This window comes from Fundulus heteroclitus, chromosome 20 (genome assembly GCF_011125445.2).
Source record: "Fundulus heteroclitus isolate FHET01 chromosome 20, MU-UCD_Fhet_4.1, whole genome shotgun sequence".
NCBI classification, from domain to species: Eukaryota; Metazoa; Chordata; class Actinopteri; order Cyprinodontiformes; family Fundulidae; genus Fundulus; species Fundulus heteroclitus.
The window spans coordinates 10,979,126-10,999,582 of record NC_046380.1 but is presented as its reverse complement, the minus strand read 5'-3'; the positions used below and the strand labels follow the sequence as shown (position 1 = coordinate 10,999,582).

At 43.8% G+C, this 20,457-nt stretch overlaps 1 protein-coding gene across 6 annotated transcripts in view; it reads left to right on the top strand.

Annotated features, from left to right (window-relative positions):
- The window catches only part of eif4g3a (eukaryotic translation initiation factor 4 gamma, 3a), a 70,335-nt gene that overhangs the window by 33,672 nt on the left and 16,206 nt on the right, over positions 1-20,457 (top strand). For 2 of the 6 annotated variants that reach the window (XM_012881720.3, XM_012881724.3), the window contains exons 5-20: positions 727-747; positions 2,551-2,730; positions 4,646-4,757; positions 4,878-5,038; positions 5,543-5,677; positions 6,917-7,067; positions 8,038-8,808; positions 10,030-10,115; positions 11,084-11,378; positions 11,574-11,698; positions 13,950-14,069; positions 14,770-14,925; positions 15,034-15,231; positions 15,315-15,461; positions 15,542-15,778; positions 18,062-18,166. In XM_012881720.3, the coding sequence (XP_012737174.2) occupies positions 727-747; positions 2,551-2,730; positions 4,646-4,757; positions 4,878-5,038; positions 5,543-5,677; positions 6,917-7,067; positions 8,038-8,808; positions 10,030-10,115; positions 11,084-11,378; positions 11,574-11,698; positions 13,950-14,069; positions 14,770-14,925; positions 15,034-15,231; positions 15,315-15,461; positions 15,542-15,778; positions 18,062-18,166 (3,000 nt within the window). Of the gene's footprint in view, positions 1-726; positions 748-1,496; positions 1,720-2,550; positions 2,731-4,645; positions 4,758-4,877; positions 5,039-5,542; positions 5,678-6,916; positions 7,068-8,037; positions 8,809-10,029; positions 10,116-11,083; positions 11,379-11,573; positions 11,699-13,949; positions 14,070-14,769; positions 14,926-15,033; positions 15,232-15,314; positions 15,462-15,541; positions 15,779-18,061; positions 18,167-20,457 lie in introns of those variants that run through there. The other 4 variants (XM_021308195.2, XM_012881721.3, XM_036124638.1 and 1 more) reach the window with 3 other exon arrangements.

Below are 20,457 nucleotides of genomic sequence, written 5' to 3'. Positions count from 1 at the left end.
TGTCTCCTTACTGGAAAAAATAAATTAAATAGGGACACTTAAAAGACAGAGTCTGCAGCTTTTAAATGGGACCTTCACTCGTAGACTAATTAGTACCAGACTATCTAAATGATCAAATAAGTCTGCTTTGGACAAGCGAGTATTTAAGGCAGGGTGGGAAATAATAACCGGGCTCAACATCTTGGTTGAACCAGACTAATTAATTATGGATTATGCATGGGTTAATTACAGACACTTTTCATCTATAAAATGAAGCCTACAGGTAAAGAGTGTTGAATCAAACCTGATGTTCCCGAAGTTAGAGTTCAGGGTTTGCCCGATAAATGATCCCGAACCAACATTTGTTGTCAATTGATCTCGTATAAATAAGCTAATTTAGGTGCGGCGGTTTATTCCGGGTCCATATTCCGCTGCGTTTTACAGTTGTCGAGGCAGATTAAACAGGTGAGTGGCCGACTTTATATTCCAAGCAAAGAGAACATCTGACCTGTGATGATCTGCGCCTTTTTATTGTGATTCGGTGTAAAGGTTTGGGCTCGTCAAAGCACACGCGGTCCACTCGGCGCAGGCTTCTCCTGTCGTTGAATGCTGCTCTAGGTGGCTTAGGGCCAGTTTCTGTGTCAGGTGGAAGGAGGTGATTAGCTCTCTGTTTGTGTGTGGATGTGTAAATCTCACCAGTTTATCCTCCCACTGGCTTCTCTTTCTTTACTGCTTTCAAAACCCAAGGGAGGATTCAGGCCCATCCAGGTAACACTAACTTCCCTTCTGTGTGGAGTCTCTGCAGAGATGCATGGCATGAAGAGGATCATCCCGCAATGATCCTTTCTCTCCCAACTTTTAATCCTGTGCAACCCCCCCTCCCCATCTTTCCTGCAGTAAACACTGACTATGGAGTTTTTTTTTTTTTTTTTTTTGTATTATTATTATTGATTTATTCCCATGTTCTGTCATATATCCTGTAGAGTGCCACTAGGGGCCTCTTCTAGTTGGTCAAATTGGCTCCATTCATTCATCATCTTTAATGAGCTTGCACAGAGGGAATGAATTGCATGCCCGATATAACAGATGCGGTATATTCCCCTTGTAAGAGCTTTCTTTTTTCTTTTCTTTTTTACCAAACATTAAAGAAGGTTTCTGAAATATGTTGTATTGCACAAGTTTAAATGGTTTCTGTGTCATAAAGGCTTATTTTAGTTTTTTTTTGTGTTTTCTTTTTCTTTTTTTTTTTATCTCTGTTGACAGTGTTAAGTTTTTTTTTTTTCCACTCCCCGTTTGTTGCTTTGCCAGAGAATGTCTTTAGGTGTTGTTAATGAACGGTTTCCTGTTCATTTCCCTTATTTCCACACAACAATTTACAGTAAAAGCACTCAAGCTAATATATTATGTGAATGGTGATTTCTCTCCCCCTTTTTTTACAGTTTTACGGCATTGTTTATCCCCGTGTCCGTCACTCGTGCGTTTTTTGTGACTGCGGTGCACATTCCCAGTGTGAGTTAGCTCGGTAGGCGCCAGTTCCAAAACGTTCGGTAACGGCACTGATTGTGGTTTTCTCGCAGACTCATCTGACTTTAAACATTAGCGTGGCGCACTTTTCTAGAAGTCATTCTCGCTGCTTTGTGTGTTTTTCTGATGCGTTTTCCTGGCGAGCGGAGTCGCGCCACATTCAGTCCAGCTGTAACGTTTGCGAGGCTTCGCGGACTGAAAAAAGGGTGAGGCGAGGTCAGTCAGCTGGCCGAGGCCTTTAATGTGTTGCAGCGGTCTGATGCAAACTGGAAAGTTTTAAAGCTTTTTCCTTTGGTCAGTTGGATAGGATCTCCATAGTTTTTTGGAAATAGATATTTGGGCTTTAAAACAGAATATGATTTTTGGCATATATGTTGATCACAATGGGTGATTTTATTTAATATATATTTTTTTAATACACAGAAATTCTGAATAAATTTAATCAAGGCACACAATTGATTAACACCACATGTAAAGTGGATCCCTCTGTTTATTTTGGTGGCATCCGGGTGAATTTTCTGTAGTCTAACCGCCTTTGCTCCTTTGAAACATGTGGTGCTTTTAGCTGATGATTTTTTGACTAATAAAACTAATATGGGATCTTCAGGTTTTCAGTTATAACGTGTCAATTACTTCTTCTTTTTTAAATTAGTCTTGTTTTTTTTAGGCCTCTTGCTTTCTAAAAGCTTTCTGATCTCAAGCGTCTGAATGTTGTTAATTGTTGATTCTGCTCCCTGCTTTCGGTGATCTAAAGGTATTCTGTATTTTTATTTTTGTTTTTAAGAGATCAGAAGTGGGTTTCAGAGGCTTTAGTGTGAACATGCATGTTTCTACGTGTCATTCCGCATTTTGTTCATCACAATAGATTTGATTTAACTTCTCGATGCAGCAGTTCCAAGAGAGAACAAGTTGAGCCGAGTAGAAACTGAGGCTCTCATTGGAGAAAATCTGTAGAGTCCCGGAAAGCGGTGCAGAAATCGAAGCACAACCAGAGGGGCAGAACCTGACGTGTCTGGTTTCTTTCTGTCTTTCTCCTGTCGCCCTCAGTTTTTTCAAAGGACTCAGATGCAGACTGCGAGGACCTCAATGCCGACAAACACACCCTCCATACGTCCGGGCTCGCAGGCCCCTGCGGCGGCCGTCTACCCCACTAATCAGCCAATCATGATGACTATGGCCCCCATGCCTTTTCCATCGCCGCAGGCTACACAGTACTACATCCCACAGGTGAAAGAGGAACAGATAAAAAGCCGCGTTGTCCCGTTTAGTTTGCCGTATGATTGGATTGGGTTGATGTAATTGATGAGACTACCTATAATAGTCATCCATCGTGATTTATACTTAAACCGAGGCATATTTTTCAGAAATGTATGTTTTTTTATTAAACCTTTTAAAGAAACCTGACAGAGTTGCCGCCTAATGAGCCTGAATGTAAAAGGTTTGCTAGATTCTCTGCAAAAACGGAACTTAAAATAAGTAAAGCTTTCTTGAATTGAGTGTATTTGTCCTTGATTTTGAGCAGGTAAATAAGATTTTCTGCCAATGGAACGAGTATTTTGACCCCTAAAATAAGATAATTAGATATACTGCATTTGAAATAAAATGATGGAGATGAGTTGTTCCTGTTTTAAGTGCAAAAATCTTATTTCGTTTGCAGATCATCTTATTTAGCTGCTCAATTTAAGGACAGATACACTCATTTCAAGTTAATTTTACTTATTTTAGTCCTGTTTTTGCAGACCGAAGTGGTCCAGGGTGCTGGGCAGCATGCTTTCTCTTGCTGCGTACCACAGAAACATGACTCTATCACCTGAAGAGACGACACCCGAGGGCTGCAGACGAGTCGTCAGCAAAGACAGAGCCACAAAATCTAAAGTTGCACCAACTTAAGCAAAGACAAAGCCACCTTATGTTTATCTTTAAACTGCTGAATGCTCTCTATGAAGTTAGACAGGTTAGGGTTGTATCTCAGGTCTTTGTGCAACGCAGCGCTCTGTCTATGTGCAGCAATGTGCAGACTTTGAGCACGGCTGACCCGACAAAATTTGTCATCTAATTTTAATCCCGTTTAATAATTCCTGATAAGATCTACATAAATTAAATCTGAACTGTGCAATAGAGTTAAACACAGTTGCTTAAATACAAGTAATTTAACTCTCATTCTATGTTAATACATTTTAGTAAAGTATGTTATAAAATCCCCCCTCCTTCCCTGCTCACATAATGCAGCTGTTTTTATCTCTGCATTAAATATATTTCCTGGTATTATGTTACCCATGACCACAACAAACTACCTAATATTTTTTTATGTGTAAGCTGAACACAGCCATCGTGGTCACAGGTTTGTTATATTTAGGTATCTGTCATTCAATTCAATTCAGTTTCATTTATATAACACCAATTCATGAAACATGTCATCTCGAGGCACTTTACAAAGTCAAATCAATCATATTATACAGATTGGTCAAAAATTTCCTATACAAGGGAACCAGTTGATTGCTTCAAAGTCCCGACAAGCTTACCTGACTCCGCCAGATAGATTTGCTCCGCATATCCATCTGGAAACCTTCCGTTGAAGTAATTTTGGGAAGGGGCGAAAATACTGGTTAGCTGATTGGCCTATGTTGGTGATAGACGGGCCAAATGAACCAATCAGATTCGTCGTCGCTCGTAACAGAGCGACGACGAAAACACAACCACAAGCCAAGCTACTCTTGCTGCTGCAGGTAAAGGCTCGTTAGCTCAGCAAAGAAATACTCTGTAATTCCGATAAAACTTGCTCGATAGCCACGCTAACGCTAGTTTCATCGGCTGAAGCCGCCATGTTGTTTAGACTGAACTGACGCGCTTCTCGTTGCGTCACACCTCAACCCGCCTCAAAGCCAACGCTGATTGGACGTTCGTTTGGTGAACGGCTCCAAATTTTCTTCAACGGAGGGTAGCCAGACTGATCTGCGAGTGAAACCTTGAAAGCTCGCGAGATCAGGATGGTCTCACGAGGCTACCGACAAGCAGCATTCACTCCTGGAGAAGCGTAGAGCTACAGGGAGAGTCATGAATTTCTCTGTCTAATAAAAAAAATAAACAATTAACAGTCAGTATCTTTGTTGTTTTTCACTCACTTTCTCTTCCCTCCCTCCAGTATCGGCCCAGTACACCCTATGTGGGACCGCCGCAGCAGTATTCGGTCCAGCCTCCAGGTTCCGGCACCTTCTATCCAGGTCCAGGACCAGGGGAGTACTCCAACCCATATCGTGAGTCGTTCACCCCGTCACAGATCTTTTGAACCAGAACCGCTCGCCAACTCTTCAGTCAGGACCCAGAGAGCGCCGACTTAACCCAAACGTCTTTCTGTGTCGCTCTTTTTCCCGCAGATCCCCTCAGGTACCACCCTCCCGTCTCACCCTCCGTCCCCGCTCCCGTTCCCACAGCTGGCCCAACCTTCTACCCCGGGCAGACACTGTTTCCCCACTCGCCCTCCATCATAGTGCCTACACAACAGCAACCTCAACCAACCAGGCGTGAGAAGAAAACAGTAAGGATCATAGTAGTTTTGTTTTGTTCTCTTCTGCCTGGCGCCGTATGTGACATTCGCTCACATTCAGCCGCCAATGCATTTGATGAGAACAGTATCAGCACATTACCGTGTGTGTAAACCTTTGGATTAATCTTCAGTGTCGGCTCAAATTTATTGACTTAGACTTAGACAACTTTATTTGTCATTTTGCATGGACAGAGTGCGTACAGAACGAAATGTCGTTTGCATACAGCTTGAACATTTCAGTGAATTGCTGTAGATTTCAGGATAAAATTACAGGATAAAGTGCAACAGTGATTTCACAGTACAGCGATTGAAATGTAAACAATGCAGGACATATGTGGTACAGAGTCCAGTTATAGCTTCAGCAATATAGCATTGGCACGGCCAGATGTGATTTAAAGAATAAAGGAATAAAGACTCTCCTTACAGCCGGCGATAAATGCCTCAGACTTGGGGACTTTAGTGAGATTTCCTGTTTTGTTTTTTTTTGTGCCATTGTCGTCGCAGATCTGTATCCGTGACCCGAATCAGGGCGGCAAGGATATCACAGCAGAGATCTTGGCCGGGGGCTCAGGGAGCAGGAACTCGACGCCCCCTGTCGGCCCCCCTTCGTCCACCCCCACACCACCACAGGTACGGCGCTCTGGTAGACCGACACAGAGGCGCGATAAAAGGAGCGAGCAATTCATTTCAGGCATGCATGCCGACTGCAGCACTGCAAAAACGGAACTAAAAATAAGTAAAATGTTCTTAAAATGAGTGTATTTGTCCTTGATTTGAGCAGGTAAATAAGATGATTTGCCAATGGAATAAGATTTTTGCACTTAAAATAGGAACAATTCATCTGCATCATCTTATTCCAAGTGCAGGATGTCTAATTATCTTAATTTAGGGGTCAAAATACTCATTCCATTGTCAGATAATCTTATTTACCTGCTCAAATCAAGGAGAAATACACTAACTTTAAGAACATTTTACTCATTTTTAGATGTTTTTGCAGTGAGGAGGTTCCGTCGGTTTCTGTGATTTACTAATGACAGACTCTTACTAAAAACTCAGGATGGCTCTTGCTTATTGCCCAGGACCTGTAATAGTCGTTGGTTTTTCTAATTGGATTTCTTTCAGGGCCGTTTTACCAACATGTTGGCTAGTGTAACGAGTGAAAATGCAGCTCCCACACCAGATTCGCACACAAATACAACCCCAGTGCAGAGGCTTTGATTCAGCTTGAATACTTGCCGGTTTCTGTCAAGCAGTAAATGAAAATCTGAATGTTTTTTTTTTTTTTGTTGTGACAGAGCAAGAATTCAATAAGCTTCCCAAGGCACATGTTTAGACGTGTAGTATAAGGGCCAGGGCTGGTTCACTTGTTAACATCTCTTTTAATTTTACACCTCCATCTGTGGCTGTTTTCACCCACTGCCTTCCACAGTGGATAGCCTCCTGCCTGTCCACTCCTACAGAATCCACTCAGATGCCCTGATTCTCCTGAGTCAGCCTCCTCTGCCCTTGCGGGGAGAAGATGTAATTAAGTTTGACTTGTATTGTGCGGCCAGTACTAAGACAAAACTGATTTCAAATCGGGTCTCTCGCTTGGATTGCGAAAGGAAACGTTTGGACTTTTTAATCTTCCTGGTGTCCCTCCGTGGATCTGAACCGCGTTCTCTCCCGTTTTCTGGATTCGGTTTGTTTTCTGCGCTTTCGTCCTTCTCCTGCCAAACCTCCCACAATAATCCTCATTATCACAATATTCCACAATATCCTCATTGCTGACTTGCCTGCATTTCCGTGCCTCTACTTTCCGGTTTTCTCTGTCGCTAGTTGTTATGGCCACAACCTCCTCATCCTCACGTTTTCTACCTCAATTCGCAGCATCCGAGCAGCAGCCAGACTCCAGAGCAGACGCAGCCCCCGCCCCCTCAGCAGCAGCAGCAGGCCCATCCCGGAGGCCTCACGTTGGAGCCGCAGCAGATCCAGCAGCAGCCGCTAACAGCCGGGCTGTCAGACACCAAACCAGGGCCAGGTCTGCCCAGCAGTCTCTTTGTTGTTATTGTTGTTGTTTTTTTTTTTACCATTATAAATCCCATGCTTTTAAACATAAGATGCCAGAAAAACTTTCCCTCTGCTCAAAGATCTTTGGCTCATGCAAAACGTTTAGATCCTTTCTTTTGGTTTCAACATTAGTGCTTTCGCTTTTGTTTTACTTACAGGTCAAATGTGCTGAGTCAGCAATTTCAAGTCTTAAAACTGGTTACTCTGGTTACTTTATGGTTCATTTTTAATCTCCTTCCATTAACTAAATCAGGGTGCTTGCTCTTTTTCCAAATTAAAATTCCAGACTTTTTCAAAACTGATATTTTTTTTCCCAAGACCTTAACTTTATGTACTTGTATACTTGTGTGCCTACTGCCTACTTCATTGGTTGAGATTGTACAAACTGTTTATTAGAAATGTTAATTTTTATAGGCTAGTATTCAGTGAACAAATTTATTATTCACAGTAAATTATGCTTTTACTGATGAAAACGTTTCAAAACATGAAAATCACAAGTACATGAATTTCACATCAAACAAGTGTTTGATTCCATTAGGCTAATACAGTACGTGACCAGTTAGTAAAATTATAGTTTTATAGCCTACCTTCCTATTTCTCATTTCACAATGCCTTTGAGCATACTGTAAAATTCTACCACACATTTTTTTCCCCATACTTTATTAAGACTTTCACACAAAATTCAAGACTTTTCAAGGTCTGGAAAACAGTGTTTCAAAATTCCATACTTATTAAGACTTTCAAGACTTGCGCAAGCACCCTGTAAATGGTTAAAATAACTTCTCGGTTTGCCAAAAGGCAGAATTTCATCTGAAAGCTGCTTTTTTTTCTTTTTTTTTCTTCTTTTTTTGCCATTTTTGTCTCTTTAAAAATGTTTTTTATTCAGCTCCGTTCGTGTGTCGTCTGCCCTCTCCTTTCACCGTTTCTCTTCCTCTCTTCAGTCGATTTGCCAAATTTGGAGCCCGTCGTCCACAAGTCTTCCTCCCCTGCGCTCTCGCAGCCCGAAGCCCCGTCAGAGAGGCTGGAGGCCGAGCGCCCCGTGTCCGAGGCCCCCGCCTCCGTTGAGCCGGAGCTTTCCTTCCACGTCTCGCTGACCGCCGCCGCCGCCGTCGCTCTCCCGCCTCCAGCAGCCGGCGCTGGCCCCTCAGCCAGGGAGTCCACTGCTCCAGCCTCCTCCTCCTCCGGTGGAGAGAGCAAATCCTCCCTGGCGGCGCCTCACACGCCCAACACGGACAAAGCTCTTCCAGACCCCCCGCAGGCGTTCGCCGCTTCTCCACCAGCCGCCGCCGCCAAGGCTTTGAACGGCCTCGCCGACTCGGGGATGGAGCTCGACGCCGGAGCTCAAGAGCTCTCCCTCCTTCCCCCGGCGACGCCGCACCCCCCGGCTCCCGCTTACAGAGACGCCTCCACCTCCGAAACCGTGCCCTCTGACACGAGGCCAGACGTGCCAATCGCCGCCGCGCTGTCCCCCCTGTCACCTGTCGCCGTGGTGCCTGTCGCCCTTACCTCGAGCCCCCTCCCGCCGCTGCCAGCTGCGCTCCCCCCCGGCCTTCCGCCTCTCGTGCAGGCCACAGCAGAGGCAGACGAGCCAGGCAAGACCCTGGACATGAAAGACCTCCTCTCCAGAGGAGGGATGGAGGCGCAGGGCGGCGTCACCGAGAGCAAAACGGAGTCCCAGCAACAAGCGCCGACCAGGAGGAGCCCTACTGCGGGTAATGGGTTTAGATTTAGTTCTTCTTTTGCTGCACTTTGGTGATTTTTGTTCGTCTAACATTGGCATGTTGCAAATATAGAGCTGGAGAAAAGTATATACAGGGTTCCCGCGGATCCTTAAAAAGTATTAAAAGGCATTGAATACTGTAATATAAAACTAAGGCCTTAATTAGCATTAAAATGTCTTAAATCAATCTATCTTAGGTCTTAAAATTGTTACCAGGTCATAAATAGGATTTTATTTTTGTAATCCTTACCAAACAGTAAAATAATTGACACAATTATATATTTTTTAATTTACCAAACGGCTCAACGTAACCATTATTGGTTCCGTCCCGATAGCAGAACCAATAAAAACTATTGCGGCCGGACCATAGCTGCGAAAAAGAGTTGGCACTGGTTATGTTGTGGTTTTTAAAACTGATTTATAGTTTATTTTAGTAGGGAACAAAACAAAGTTTGTGAATTCAGTTCAGTAGTTGTTAAAAACATATCTGTAATTTGTGTGTTTTTAGCTTTCTTCCTATATTTTAAACATGTCTACTGGGCCAGAAAGTAATGGTTTATGTTAAAATAAACATTTGGGTGAAGTTGTCGCAACCAGGTGTATCTTGTTTATCGTCAAGTTGGTCTTAACTTTTTATTTCAAGTGGCATTAAAAAGTCTTAAAAAGTCTTACATTTAACTTGTCTTATGCTGTAGGAACCCTGTATATAGCCCTGTGATTTTTGCTTATTTGTCACATTTATAATGTTTCAGAGATAAGCTGAGTAAATACAAGTGTTTTTAAATGATTATTTCATTTATTTAGGGCAGAAAACCAACCAAACCATCCTGTAGGTTTTTTTTTTTTTTATAGATATGTGTCCCCTTTGTTAGATCATGGATTAACTGATTAAGCGTGTTTTTCTTTCTAGTCTCACTGGCCAGACGTGTAGAGTTAACAAACCCTTTAAAAATGGGAGGAGGTAACTTCCTGGGGGGCAGTTACCTCCTCCCAAATCTGCTGGTTGTTTCTGGTTTTCATGTTCCCTTCATAAATGAAATCATCATTCATATAGCCGTTTATATGAACTCAGGTCGGCTTATTTCAAGAATTTGAGGATAAATCTGCCGAACGTCGTCTCACATTGTATGAAATGTTTGCGTCTGTTCAGTCAGGCAGGAACCTTTTTTCTGTTAAGTTTAGCTGTGTGACTGATGGGTCCGTTTCCTTGCAGTGAATCAGACCTCTGCTATACCAAAGACCTGGAGAAAACCAAATGAAGTGATGTGTGCGGGAGACATGCCTCAAATCAACGACGAGGTGAGAAAAGAGATTTGGATTGTCTGGGAACATAACAAAAAACAAAACAACCTGATGATTTAATAAATGTATGAGATAGAAACGAAACAATGTGGGCAATAGTTGAAGAGGAAAGTATTTCACGTGTGGAGAGGGAGGCAGACAGAAAAGACTGTCAGCATTAGCGGTCATGTGTGACCTTCCTGGGTTAGCTCCTTTCAGGCTTTGTCTTTTTTTTTTTTTTTTTTTTTTTTTTTTATGGGTGTCGCTCAAAGGCTTCTTGCTCCAGGAGAGTTTTCTCATCATCAAATGCCGGCCGATAAGCGAATGGCTTCAAGCCGCTAGACGTTCAGTAAAGCGTTTTAGTCAAAAAGCTGCAAACAGAACCATATTCTTACTGGCTTAGATCACAAGACTTTCAGAGTTTTGCTTAGTGAGTCAAATAGTGACGCAGGAAGAAGTGAGTGGAGGCAGCGGCCATTCATTTGGAGGCTGATAGAAGTTTACACACACACACACATATATATATGAGAATCCCTAAAACAAGAGTGTTTGGTCTGCCTTCCTTAGCCGGCGACCTCTTTCCAGCCCAGAGTGACTGCATACCACAGCAGGAGGCGTGCGCGCTTCAGGGACCTGTAAAGAATGCGGATGATGAGTTACTGGTTATCGTTCATTTTCTAAAAATTAGAACGTAACGACGGTAAATTCAGAATTGCCGCCATAGCAGTTTCTGCTGCGGCAGGCCCTCATTTGCTCTGATTTTAATGCGGTTGCTATCAACCTGCCGGCTGTGATGCTGAGAAGGAACGCCGCTCACATTCATGGGAAACTGGACTTTAAAGTTTTAAAGTTCATTGCTCCTTTTCTCATATTTCCAGTTTTTTATACTCTTTTATACTTAAGAAGCCTGTAGAAAAGCATCTTCTCAGAAGGAGCGCCGCCTTACCAAGCAAACGTTCTGAAAACTGATTCTGCCGTTCATACAGGAGGAGCCCAAAGTTATCGACTCGCCTGCTGGCGACCAGGCCCTCCAGTCGGCTCCCCCCGGCTGCAGTCCTGTGCCCCTGCCGTCAGTCTTCCCCTCCCCTGCTGCCCCCTCACTTGCTCCCACCAGCAGCCCCCAGGCTGACGGAAAGCCGGCGGTGTCCGAGGAAAACGGCGAGGCGGAGCTGGAGCCCCTGAGGAACGGCGCGGGTCACACCTCGGAGACGGAGAGCAGCGACAGCGGCGCCACCCCTGGAGACAAGGAGAACTCCACGGGAGCTCCTCAGGATGTGGAAGGTTAGGAGCTCGAGTTTCAGCATCTTCTCAGGTGTCCAAGTACAAGACGGGGACTAACAAAACCTTAGTTTTCAGCAAAGACATTATTTGACCTGCAATGTGGAGAATCCCACGTTGGGCTTCGGTTCCTGCAGTTTCTATTTTTAGATCCCCGTTGAGGTTTTATTCGGTATTAATCCCTGTTCGGCTTTCCAGACCTCGCTGAGCTGACTGGGAAGAAGCAGTACGGCAGAGACTTCCTGTTGGGCTTCCAGTTCATGCCCCAGTGCGTACAGAAACCTGAGGGGCTCCCACCAATCAGCGACGTGGTGCTGGACAAGGTGAGCTAAAGACACGCCTGCAGCGCAGCTCTACGCATGAACCATTTGATCAAAAAGACGTTCTGTTCAACATCTCTGAGCGACAGGAAGTAGACACAAACACGTCCATCATGGTCCGCTGGACTAGTTTCAATTCTGTCCTCTGATCGTGTGACCCTCCTCAGTGTAGTAAAAGTTCCTTTGTTGTTTTTTAACAATATGTATGGTGCACATAGTGTTTTACAGGCTAACATACAAACAAAAAGATGCTGAGACAGAATACATAAAATCTAAAAATCTATAGGAAAATAGAAGAATAAAAGAGGTAAAAACAAAAGAAAAGTGCATAACAGCACAATTCAGTTTCAGAGCTATATAGAATGATGCATCTCTTCCCCTTCTTTCTCTGGTAGGTTTCTGTTAAACAAAGGCCTCCAGAGTCAAAAAGATTAATTTTTTCAAAGTTTCACATTTTGCGTTCATAGTAACTGTAAGCCATTATCGTCAAAAGTAACATAAATAAAAGCCTGAAACTAGCACTTAGGGCTGGGCGATATAGGAAAAAAAAGCTTATCATATTGATCGATGTTGATAATTATCAAGAAATTCAACACATGTATTTTAAGTGCAGCCTGGCCATTTTAAACTGTTACTTAGCAAACAAATTTTAGATACAGGACACACAAACACTGAATTCAAACTCAACCTTTATTCAACCAACTTTTTACCAAAACGACAAGTTTTTAAAAAAAGAAAAAAAGCTTAAACGTCGGACATCGTCGGTCACATCAACGCGGCCCATCTAGTGTTTTATTTCCCAGCTTTAAACGATAAAAGCCACTTTTCTTGAAATGATAACTTCATTACCTTCATGAGCTGATTTCAGATGTGACTAATCGTGGTTAATTTTCTAACAGTCGTGCGACTAATTAGTTAATTTTTAATAATTAACAGCCCTACTTGAAACGTATGACTGTGTGTAACTAATCCACATAACGCGGGTTTTATTTTTGCCTCAAATGATCAAACTAAACTTTTCAGTGATATTCTAACTTATTCATACGCACTTGTAGGTGAACTGAAAGGTGAACGCTGCATCGTTTAGTTTCAGCTGCCAATGAGGATATTTTGCTGCAATTGAAGTGAAACGCAACCATTTCTCTGGAAACATCCACGCCTTTTGCATTTTTTCATCGTTTGCACGTAAAGAAACGTCGTGGACTCTTGCGGCTTGATCTCCAGTCGCTTTGACGCGATCGGTAATTTGCGCCGCACTTTTCCTTTTCGTCCCATGCCGGGGGGGGGGAAATAACCGGAGCCTCCTGCGGATGCTTAATAATCAGCTGCCAGCTAAAGTAATAATAAGGTTATGAGGTCTTTTATCGCGACGCATGCTTCCTTCGTTTAAGTGGGAGTCTCTAAGATGATTGTTCGTTAATCATAGAACCTCGTGCTGGGACTTAGTCATAGAGGCTCCTCATAATGTGCAGAGAAGAAGCAATAAAGCGATCAAATAAGATTAACTTAATTAATTCTAAGCATAATCAATGGTGCTGATTCCACTTGACTACTAAATGAAAGTAATTTCTCTCTCTGCCACCTCTCAGTAATGCACAACATGGTTTTAGCCCATCGGAGCGGCTCGATCAAAGCTGCAGCAGTTTGCTTTGCTGCTCCAGATCCTCGTATATGTCTGGGTGGAGCGTACGGCCTGCTGAAATGCTGTTTTGATTAAAATCACATAGCTATTATGTCACCCTTGGCAGCGTTAGGAGCACATGCCCCTCCCCCCCCCCCCCCACACACAGTTTCTTTGAAAAGGCCCGGTGAACAGCGTCTCAAAGTTTCGTTTTTCTCACGGGGGAGAAAGCCGAATTTCTCTGGAAAAGCTTCGAGAGGAAGTCAAGGACAGCTGACCGACCAAAGAGTCGGATTCGTTCCCCCCCCACTCCTCCCCCGCGAACGCCTCACACTCTCCTGTCTTCTCCTTTTTTCACATCTGGTCCCAAACTACTGTCCCCCGGAACAAGTTTATAAAGAGCACGTTTTAATCTCAGCGCAGGGAGATTCTGACCCTAATTCTCTGATCTGCCCATCGCTGGTAGCAGCTCCTCTTTGTAGGATCACTGGGGAAAGAAACGTACACATATTCTCTCTCCCAGTCAGCGCCGCTGGTGCCAGAGCAGCAAGAGGGTCGTTGCGCCCCCTGCTGGTCGGCCCGGCTTCGTATTTGCACACATGCGTGACGGTGAATATGCTTTGTGTCACGCAGATGAACCAAAACAAGTTGCCATCCCGGGCGGTGGACTCCAGGGTGATTTCCAGGGGACCTGATTTCACCCCAGCTTTCGCTGACTTTGGGAGACAGATGAGCGGAGGACGGGGAGCTGCTGTGAGTCACACACACACACACAAATACGCACGGTAGATCATAGATTCATTCATAAAAACACACACACACAAACTGCACACACACACAAACTGAGTGTTTTGTTTTTTTTCTCAGGTATGCATTTAAATTGATCCAAAAACAGAAGTTTTGGATAAACAGGCAGAAGGCCATTTAAATAGAGCAGTTTTTTTGTATTCATGTTTTTATTCACATAACAAGGTCAAGTACAAACAATGATAAGGATTATTTTTTTTCCTTTTTACAAAAACAACAACCATTCATTCCCTCCCTTCCCCAGCCCTCCCCAATCCTACAAGATTATGTTACAGATCAGTAATAACCCACATCCTTCCTTCTTACCGTACACAAACATGTGAATAAAAAAGTATATAGACAATTAAAAAAGAGAGAAGTAGTAAGAATAACAAAAAATAAATAAATAGAAAGCACCACAAAATAAAACGGGTAAATTTTTCAATGGGTTGAAATGAAGCAAGGAGGAAAAGAAAATGTAATAAATAGAGCAGTTTTATGCGGTAAATGTATGAAATGTAAATTAATTAACGCAGAATCTACTGTCCAGAAAATATAGCTCCTAAAACTTTAAGGAGAACGTGGATTGCGTCTTCGTTTTCCGGTAACTACGGTAGCACTTAGAAGCCATGATGAGAACTTTTTTTTCTTCCATCTGCACCCGCAGCTCATGAACATGGGGACCCGACGGCCTCCACCCAGGAAGATCATCGTGAACGTCTCCGTCAACGATGACGTTCAGCTGAAAAAGTCGGAGAACGCCTGGAAGCCAAACTTGAAGAGAGAGGGCCTTCCAGAGGATTCGGAGACGCAGAAAACTCAGGCAGGGAACAAGATCACATACACACACAGACGAGAGCAAAGGAAATGCTGCATGAATATTCAGATTCAGCCCTAGCTTATCGCCAGCTTTGTTTTTCCTGTGCTGCAGGAGCTCTTCAGGAAGGTACGGAGCATCCTGAACAAGCTGACGCCACAGAAGTTCAACCAGCTGATGAAGCAGGTCACCGATCTGACCATCGACACCGAGGAGAGGCTCAAAGGCGTCATCGACCTGGTTTTTGAGAAGGCCATCGATGAGCCCAGTTTTTCTGTGGCCTACGGACAAATGTGTCGCTGCCTCGCCACGGTAAGCAGCTCTTTACACGGCTCTAAATGGCTCAAGTCCAGTTTTTCCTCTTAATCCTACTGTTGTTGTTAATTTCCGAGCAGCTCAAAGTGCAGATGACGGACAAACCCAACTCCACTGTAAATTTTCGCAAGCTGCTGCTAAACCGCTGCCAGAAGGAGTTTGAGAAGGACAAGGCAGACGACGTGGTGTTCGAGAGGAAGCAGAAAGAGCTGGACTCTGCTGCATCGGTTGGTAGCCTCTGTTGGCTCTGATGTTCTGGTTGAAGGTAGCGACGGCGATGTTTAACGCGCGGCTTTTTTGGCGTCAGGCGACGGAGCGCGAGCGGCTTCGGGAGGAGCTGGAGGAGGCCAAGGACAAGGCCAGGCGGCGCTCCATCGGCAACATCAAGTTCATCGGCGAGCTCTTCAAGCTCAAGATGTTGACCGAAGCCATCATGCACGACTGCGTGGTCAAGCTGCTGAAGAACCACGACCAAGAGTCTCTGGAGTGCCTGTGCAGGCTGCTTACCACGATCGGGAAGGACCTCGACTTTGAGAAGGCCAAGGTGAGCCGGAACATGAGGAAATTGGGATTATGCTGCGAGAAACGGCTGGAAATTAAAGAAATGTGCCGGTTTGCGCTGAATTGGAGGGTTAAGTCGACTCAGAGCACTTGTGTTGGATGCAAGGCTGTAATGGCGTACCGCGAGCGAGCTATTTTTAGAAACGTAACGTCACGATGACGTCACATCACGTGGTACGCAGTAGGACAAGCTTGCATAGTCCGCCGCTGTTTCGCTGTAAAAGAGACGTGCGTTACCCTTGGTTTTACTCGGTAAACGACTGCTTTTTCCAAATCTAAGACCATGGTTTTTAAACATTGTTGCTATGGAACGTGCAACAGCGACTCGAGTTACGCTGATCGGCCGCATATGAAGGATGTTTTCTTCAAGACTGCCAAGGAGAAATGTGTGCGCTGGGTACACCGGGGCGGTCGGCCTACACAACAGTTCAACCCGGAAAAAGTTACCAAATTCAAGTACATATGTAGCAAGCATTTTGTCGGAGGAAAGGGCACAACCGAAGAACATCCTGACCCAATTCCAGCGACATCAAGTCAAGGTAAGAGTATTTTGGTGGCCGACATGTTAATAAAGTAGCGCCTGCTACCATGATAGCATATAGGCTATCATGGTAGCAGGCGCTAACTTGATACCCTGCTACCAGGATAGCTTACTCAAAAACATTTCAAATGAGACAAACATTAAACATATACCCATTCCTGGACGGTGATTACAAACAAAAAAAACGGCCGACGACGCCATGACCGCCACGCAGGAAAAAAAACAAAACTTACCGTTCGATCAACTCGGCCAGTTTTCCAGGCTTTTTAAACCCTCGACACTCAAGCCATCGTTTGAGCTGAAGGTTGGTGTGTTCTTCTACAGTGCGACCAGTAAACCGTGCGCCTGGAACATCGTCTTGGGAAAGTTTAACGGCTGCAAAGTCGGTCATATCGCTGGTTCTGTTGCGCATGTAATAGCTGGTTGCTACGGGCGTTCTCTCCTGTATGCCCTACCTAAGCGGCAAAAGGGGCGTTGCTCTTGAGTCGGTGACGTCACGTGCGCGGTATGCCATTGTGGAGGTTAGAAGCTCAGTTTGAGTAACTAGAGTTCCCATGAATGTGTCAGGCTTCTCCGTTGGACACACAGTGTAGAAATAGCCTTTGTTCTGTGTGTGGAAACACAAGATAAGCGTGTCGGGGTTTTTTCCTCTGTACGCCACCTAAACAGATTTATCCTTTATGGAAACTCACTGGTGCATTTCTTTACTTTTAATGTTAGCCAAATGAATGGGTCTCAACTCTAAATGCCCTAAAAAAAGACTTTCTCTTGGGTTGGGTCAAAGGTGTGATGTGATATCTGATTTATTAAAAAAAATGTGTTGTGGTTTGAATTTTATACTCTCGGGGTTTTAGAGGCATAGAACTGAGGGCTGTGGTGGGATTTGGTCCAGCAGCGGTTGGGTACCACTAATCCAGAGGCTGAGGGGAAAATCCCTCAGAGGTTTGTAGGTTGTAAGAACCGCAGTCGTTCCCAGAGGCTCCTTTACACGCCACAGATTCTCCATCAGAGTCCTCTGATGCTCTGACGATGCCAGTGCCTTTCTGCTGGATCTGCTGCACTTTGAGGTGTTTGATCCGGACTTAGACCGCCTTTACCGGCTCGTTTTTTTTTTTTTTTTTTTTTCCCCTTCTGAACAACTGTCTGCGGGTTACAGAGAAATTTTTGGGGCAAATCTAAAGAAACGTGGCCAGGGTTAATCTAACACCTGCGTCTTTCTGCTCACTGTACAGCATTTATTTTTCATTTAGGCAAATATTCATGGACCTCTTGGAGCAATCATGTCTCTTTTGAGCTGTAGTTGTTTAAATGTAAAAAACAAAAAGAAATGTGACATTTGTTTTGTCTTCGATACTGATCAGTCATTTTAGAATAGACTGCAGGTGCTAGTGAGTCCCATTCCAACACTTCTTAAAGGTTAAAATCTTTACCTTTTTTATATGTGGTTCTAAAACCGCGTCACTCGAGGTGGCAGCACAAAAACGGTGATTGATTGTAGAAAAAAATGGTCGCACAAAATGTGTCTGTATCTTGCCAGGGCAGCAACAGGTATCAAGAAATGAGTTTGGTCAGGGACTCTAAATACGGGTCTTCTAGAAATCAGATCCAAAACCCGTTATCAGATTGGGTCATCCCTACGAGGAGGATGTTCTTTTCCAACATCCTCCTATTCACACACAGAAGCTCATTCCAAACTTTTCTAACACTCTTCGTTTTCCTCTACAGCCTCGCATGGATCAGTATTTCAACCAAATGGAGAAAATCGTCAAGGAGCGGAAGACGTCGTCTAGGATCCGGTTTATGCTCCAGGATGTTATAGACCTGAGATTGGTAAGGCAAATTTACCGCCACTGTTTTAAAATGGCTAAAATGTTTAAAATGAGCCCTTCGCCTCCTGTTGTGGGTACATTTCACCAGGTTTTCCGATGGTATTTTGCTTGGTTTAGTTTGCAATAAACGGCTTCCTCACCGTTATTTAGAGAGCTCTCCGTGAGTGGATTAGTATTGCCGATGCCCTCAAACCAGAAGACTGCAAAGTGTTTGTTTTGTTGAGTTTTTAAACACCAAGTTCGTAGAAGAATTGGAGGTCACAAGGCCACAAAAAAGTAGGCAAAGTTTCCAAAAGAGCAGCTTGCAGGATTTCTAGAACAACACCTAAATGTGAGAACATCAGGATGATTGAACCAAGATGCTGAGGGGACGCTGCTGTGTTCTGTGGTGCAGACAGAAATCAGGAGAAACCCTCACCTGCAGTAGTATCACCGCATCCAGCGCCCTGTTAACTTAAACCAGCATAAGATGCTTCTGAAGGGTAAATAAAGGGAAAATGAACAGATTAAAGTCTAATAATGTGAAAGAACGAGGCACTTAAATGTATCAAGGAAGGAAAACTCCCAAGTTCCTCAGTTTCCGTCCTCATGAACCTAATGTAGGTAGCTGTCTGTGCTAAATGTTGGGGAGATGATTAAAAAAGCAATATTCTCAATAATCTAGAATCATTTTAAGAAGCTGCTGCATCAGCAGAAATAGTTTGTGAAATATTAAGGTAGTCTTCATCACATTGTGAACGGTTGGGGCTGCACAGAGGAGCAGCTGGTAGCATTGTTGCCTTGCTGCATGAAGGCTCTGGGTTCAAATGCCGGCCTGGAGCCTTCCTGCATGTTCTCCCTGTACATGTGTGGTACTCTCCGGGTACTCCAGCTTCCTCCCGCAATCAGAAAACATGACTGTTACACTGCAAAAACAGAACTAAAAATAAGATAAGTTTCTTTAAATGAGTGTATTTGTACTTTATTTGAGCAGGTAAATAAGATAATCTGCCAATGGAATAAGATTTTTGCACTTAAAATAGGAAGAACTTATCTCCATCAACTTATTTCAAGTGCATTATATCTAATTATCTTATTTTAGGGGTAAAAATACTCATTCCATTGGCAGATAGTCTTATTTACCTGCTCAAATCAAGGACAAATACACTAATTTCAAGAAAATTGTACTTATTTTTAGTTCTGTTTTTGCAGTGTAGGTTAAATGTCTCTGCTTATTCCCCTTAGGTGTGAGTGTGTATGTGTGTCTGCATGGTTGTGTGTTTCTGTGATGGAGTAGCGGTCTGTCCAGGGTGTGCCCTGCTTCTTGCCCAATGACCGCTGGAGATGGGCACCAGCGCCCTCCGTGAGCCTGCAGGGATTAGCGGGAGTAGACGACGAATGAATATGTTTCATTTGTTTGTAAAACCCTGTTTTGGGGACTTTTATCACCGACTGGTTCATATCGACTCAACAATCATTACAGGTTGCTTAGTCTGCAGTCTGCGATTTTTCCAGAAGTTTCCCGAAGTCTCTTTTCTTAATAACTCTGGTCTTATTTCTTTCTACTGTGGCCTTCCTCTTCTTCTCATAAACATGAACGCGGTTCCTTCATGCGGCTCTTAGCCATGTTCAAGGCCTTCAGTGAGAGCAGCGGAGCTACAATGAACAGCTAGCCGCTAACCTAGCCGCTAAGCTAACCAGATACATAAACACTACAAGTGTGCATGCGCAGCCAGTAAGTGGAAGTTATGAAGGAACAAGCGCAGACACTGGCGTTATGTCAGAATGATTGGCATGTGGGACAACCAGTAGATAAGGCGATACCCCCAGAACCTGAGAGACAGAGGGGAATGAAAGCAGGAACAAAACTCTAACCAAAGCCCTTTGGACCGAGTTTTTACAGCCCTGCAGCTCCAACAGAAAACTATTTTTTTAACCTTCTTTTTCCTAATCCATAATGTATTAACTACTTTCAGGATGGAAGGACCTTTTTACCCAGTCTTCCAAAAAAGCGTTTCTGAACAGGATTACCAATTATAGCTTTAACCATAAAATGCAAAATCCAAATTTTTAGCCCTGAAATGCATTTTGTTGTGTACTTGTAGCCTCTAGGAGTGCAGACATTTTTAAGTTGGTCTGTCCACGTGCTGTTTAGATGTCTTTATGTTTGGGTCCTATTTTTTAAAGCCGTTCAGTTTTCTCTGTTGAATTTTGCCTCAGTATTTGCTGCAAAACTGCTAAACAGTGTCATGGAGATCTGGCTTACCAATTTTGCTAATCTGTAATTTTCATTTTCCGCTGCGATTTTGTAGT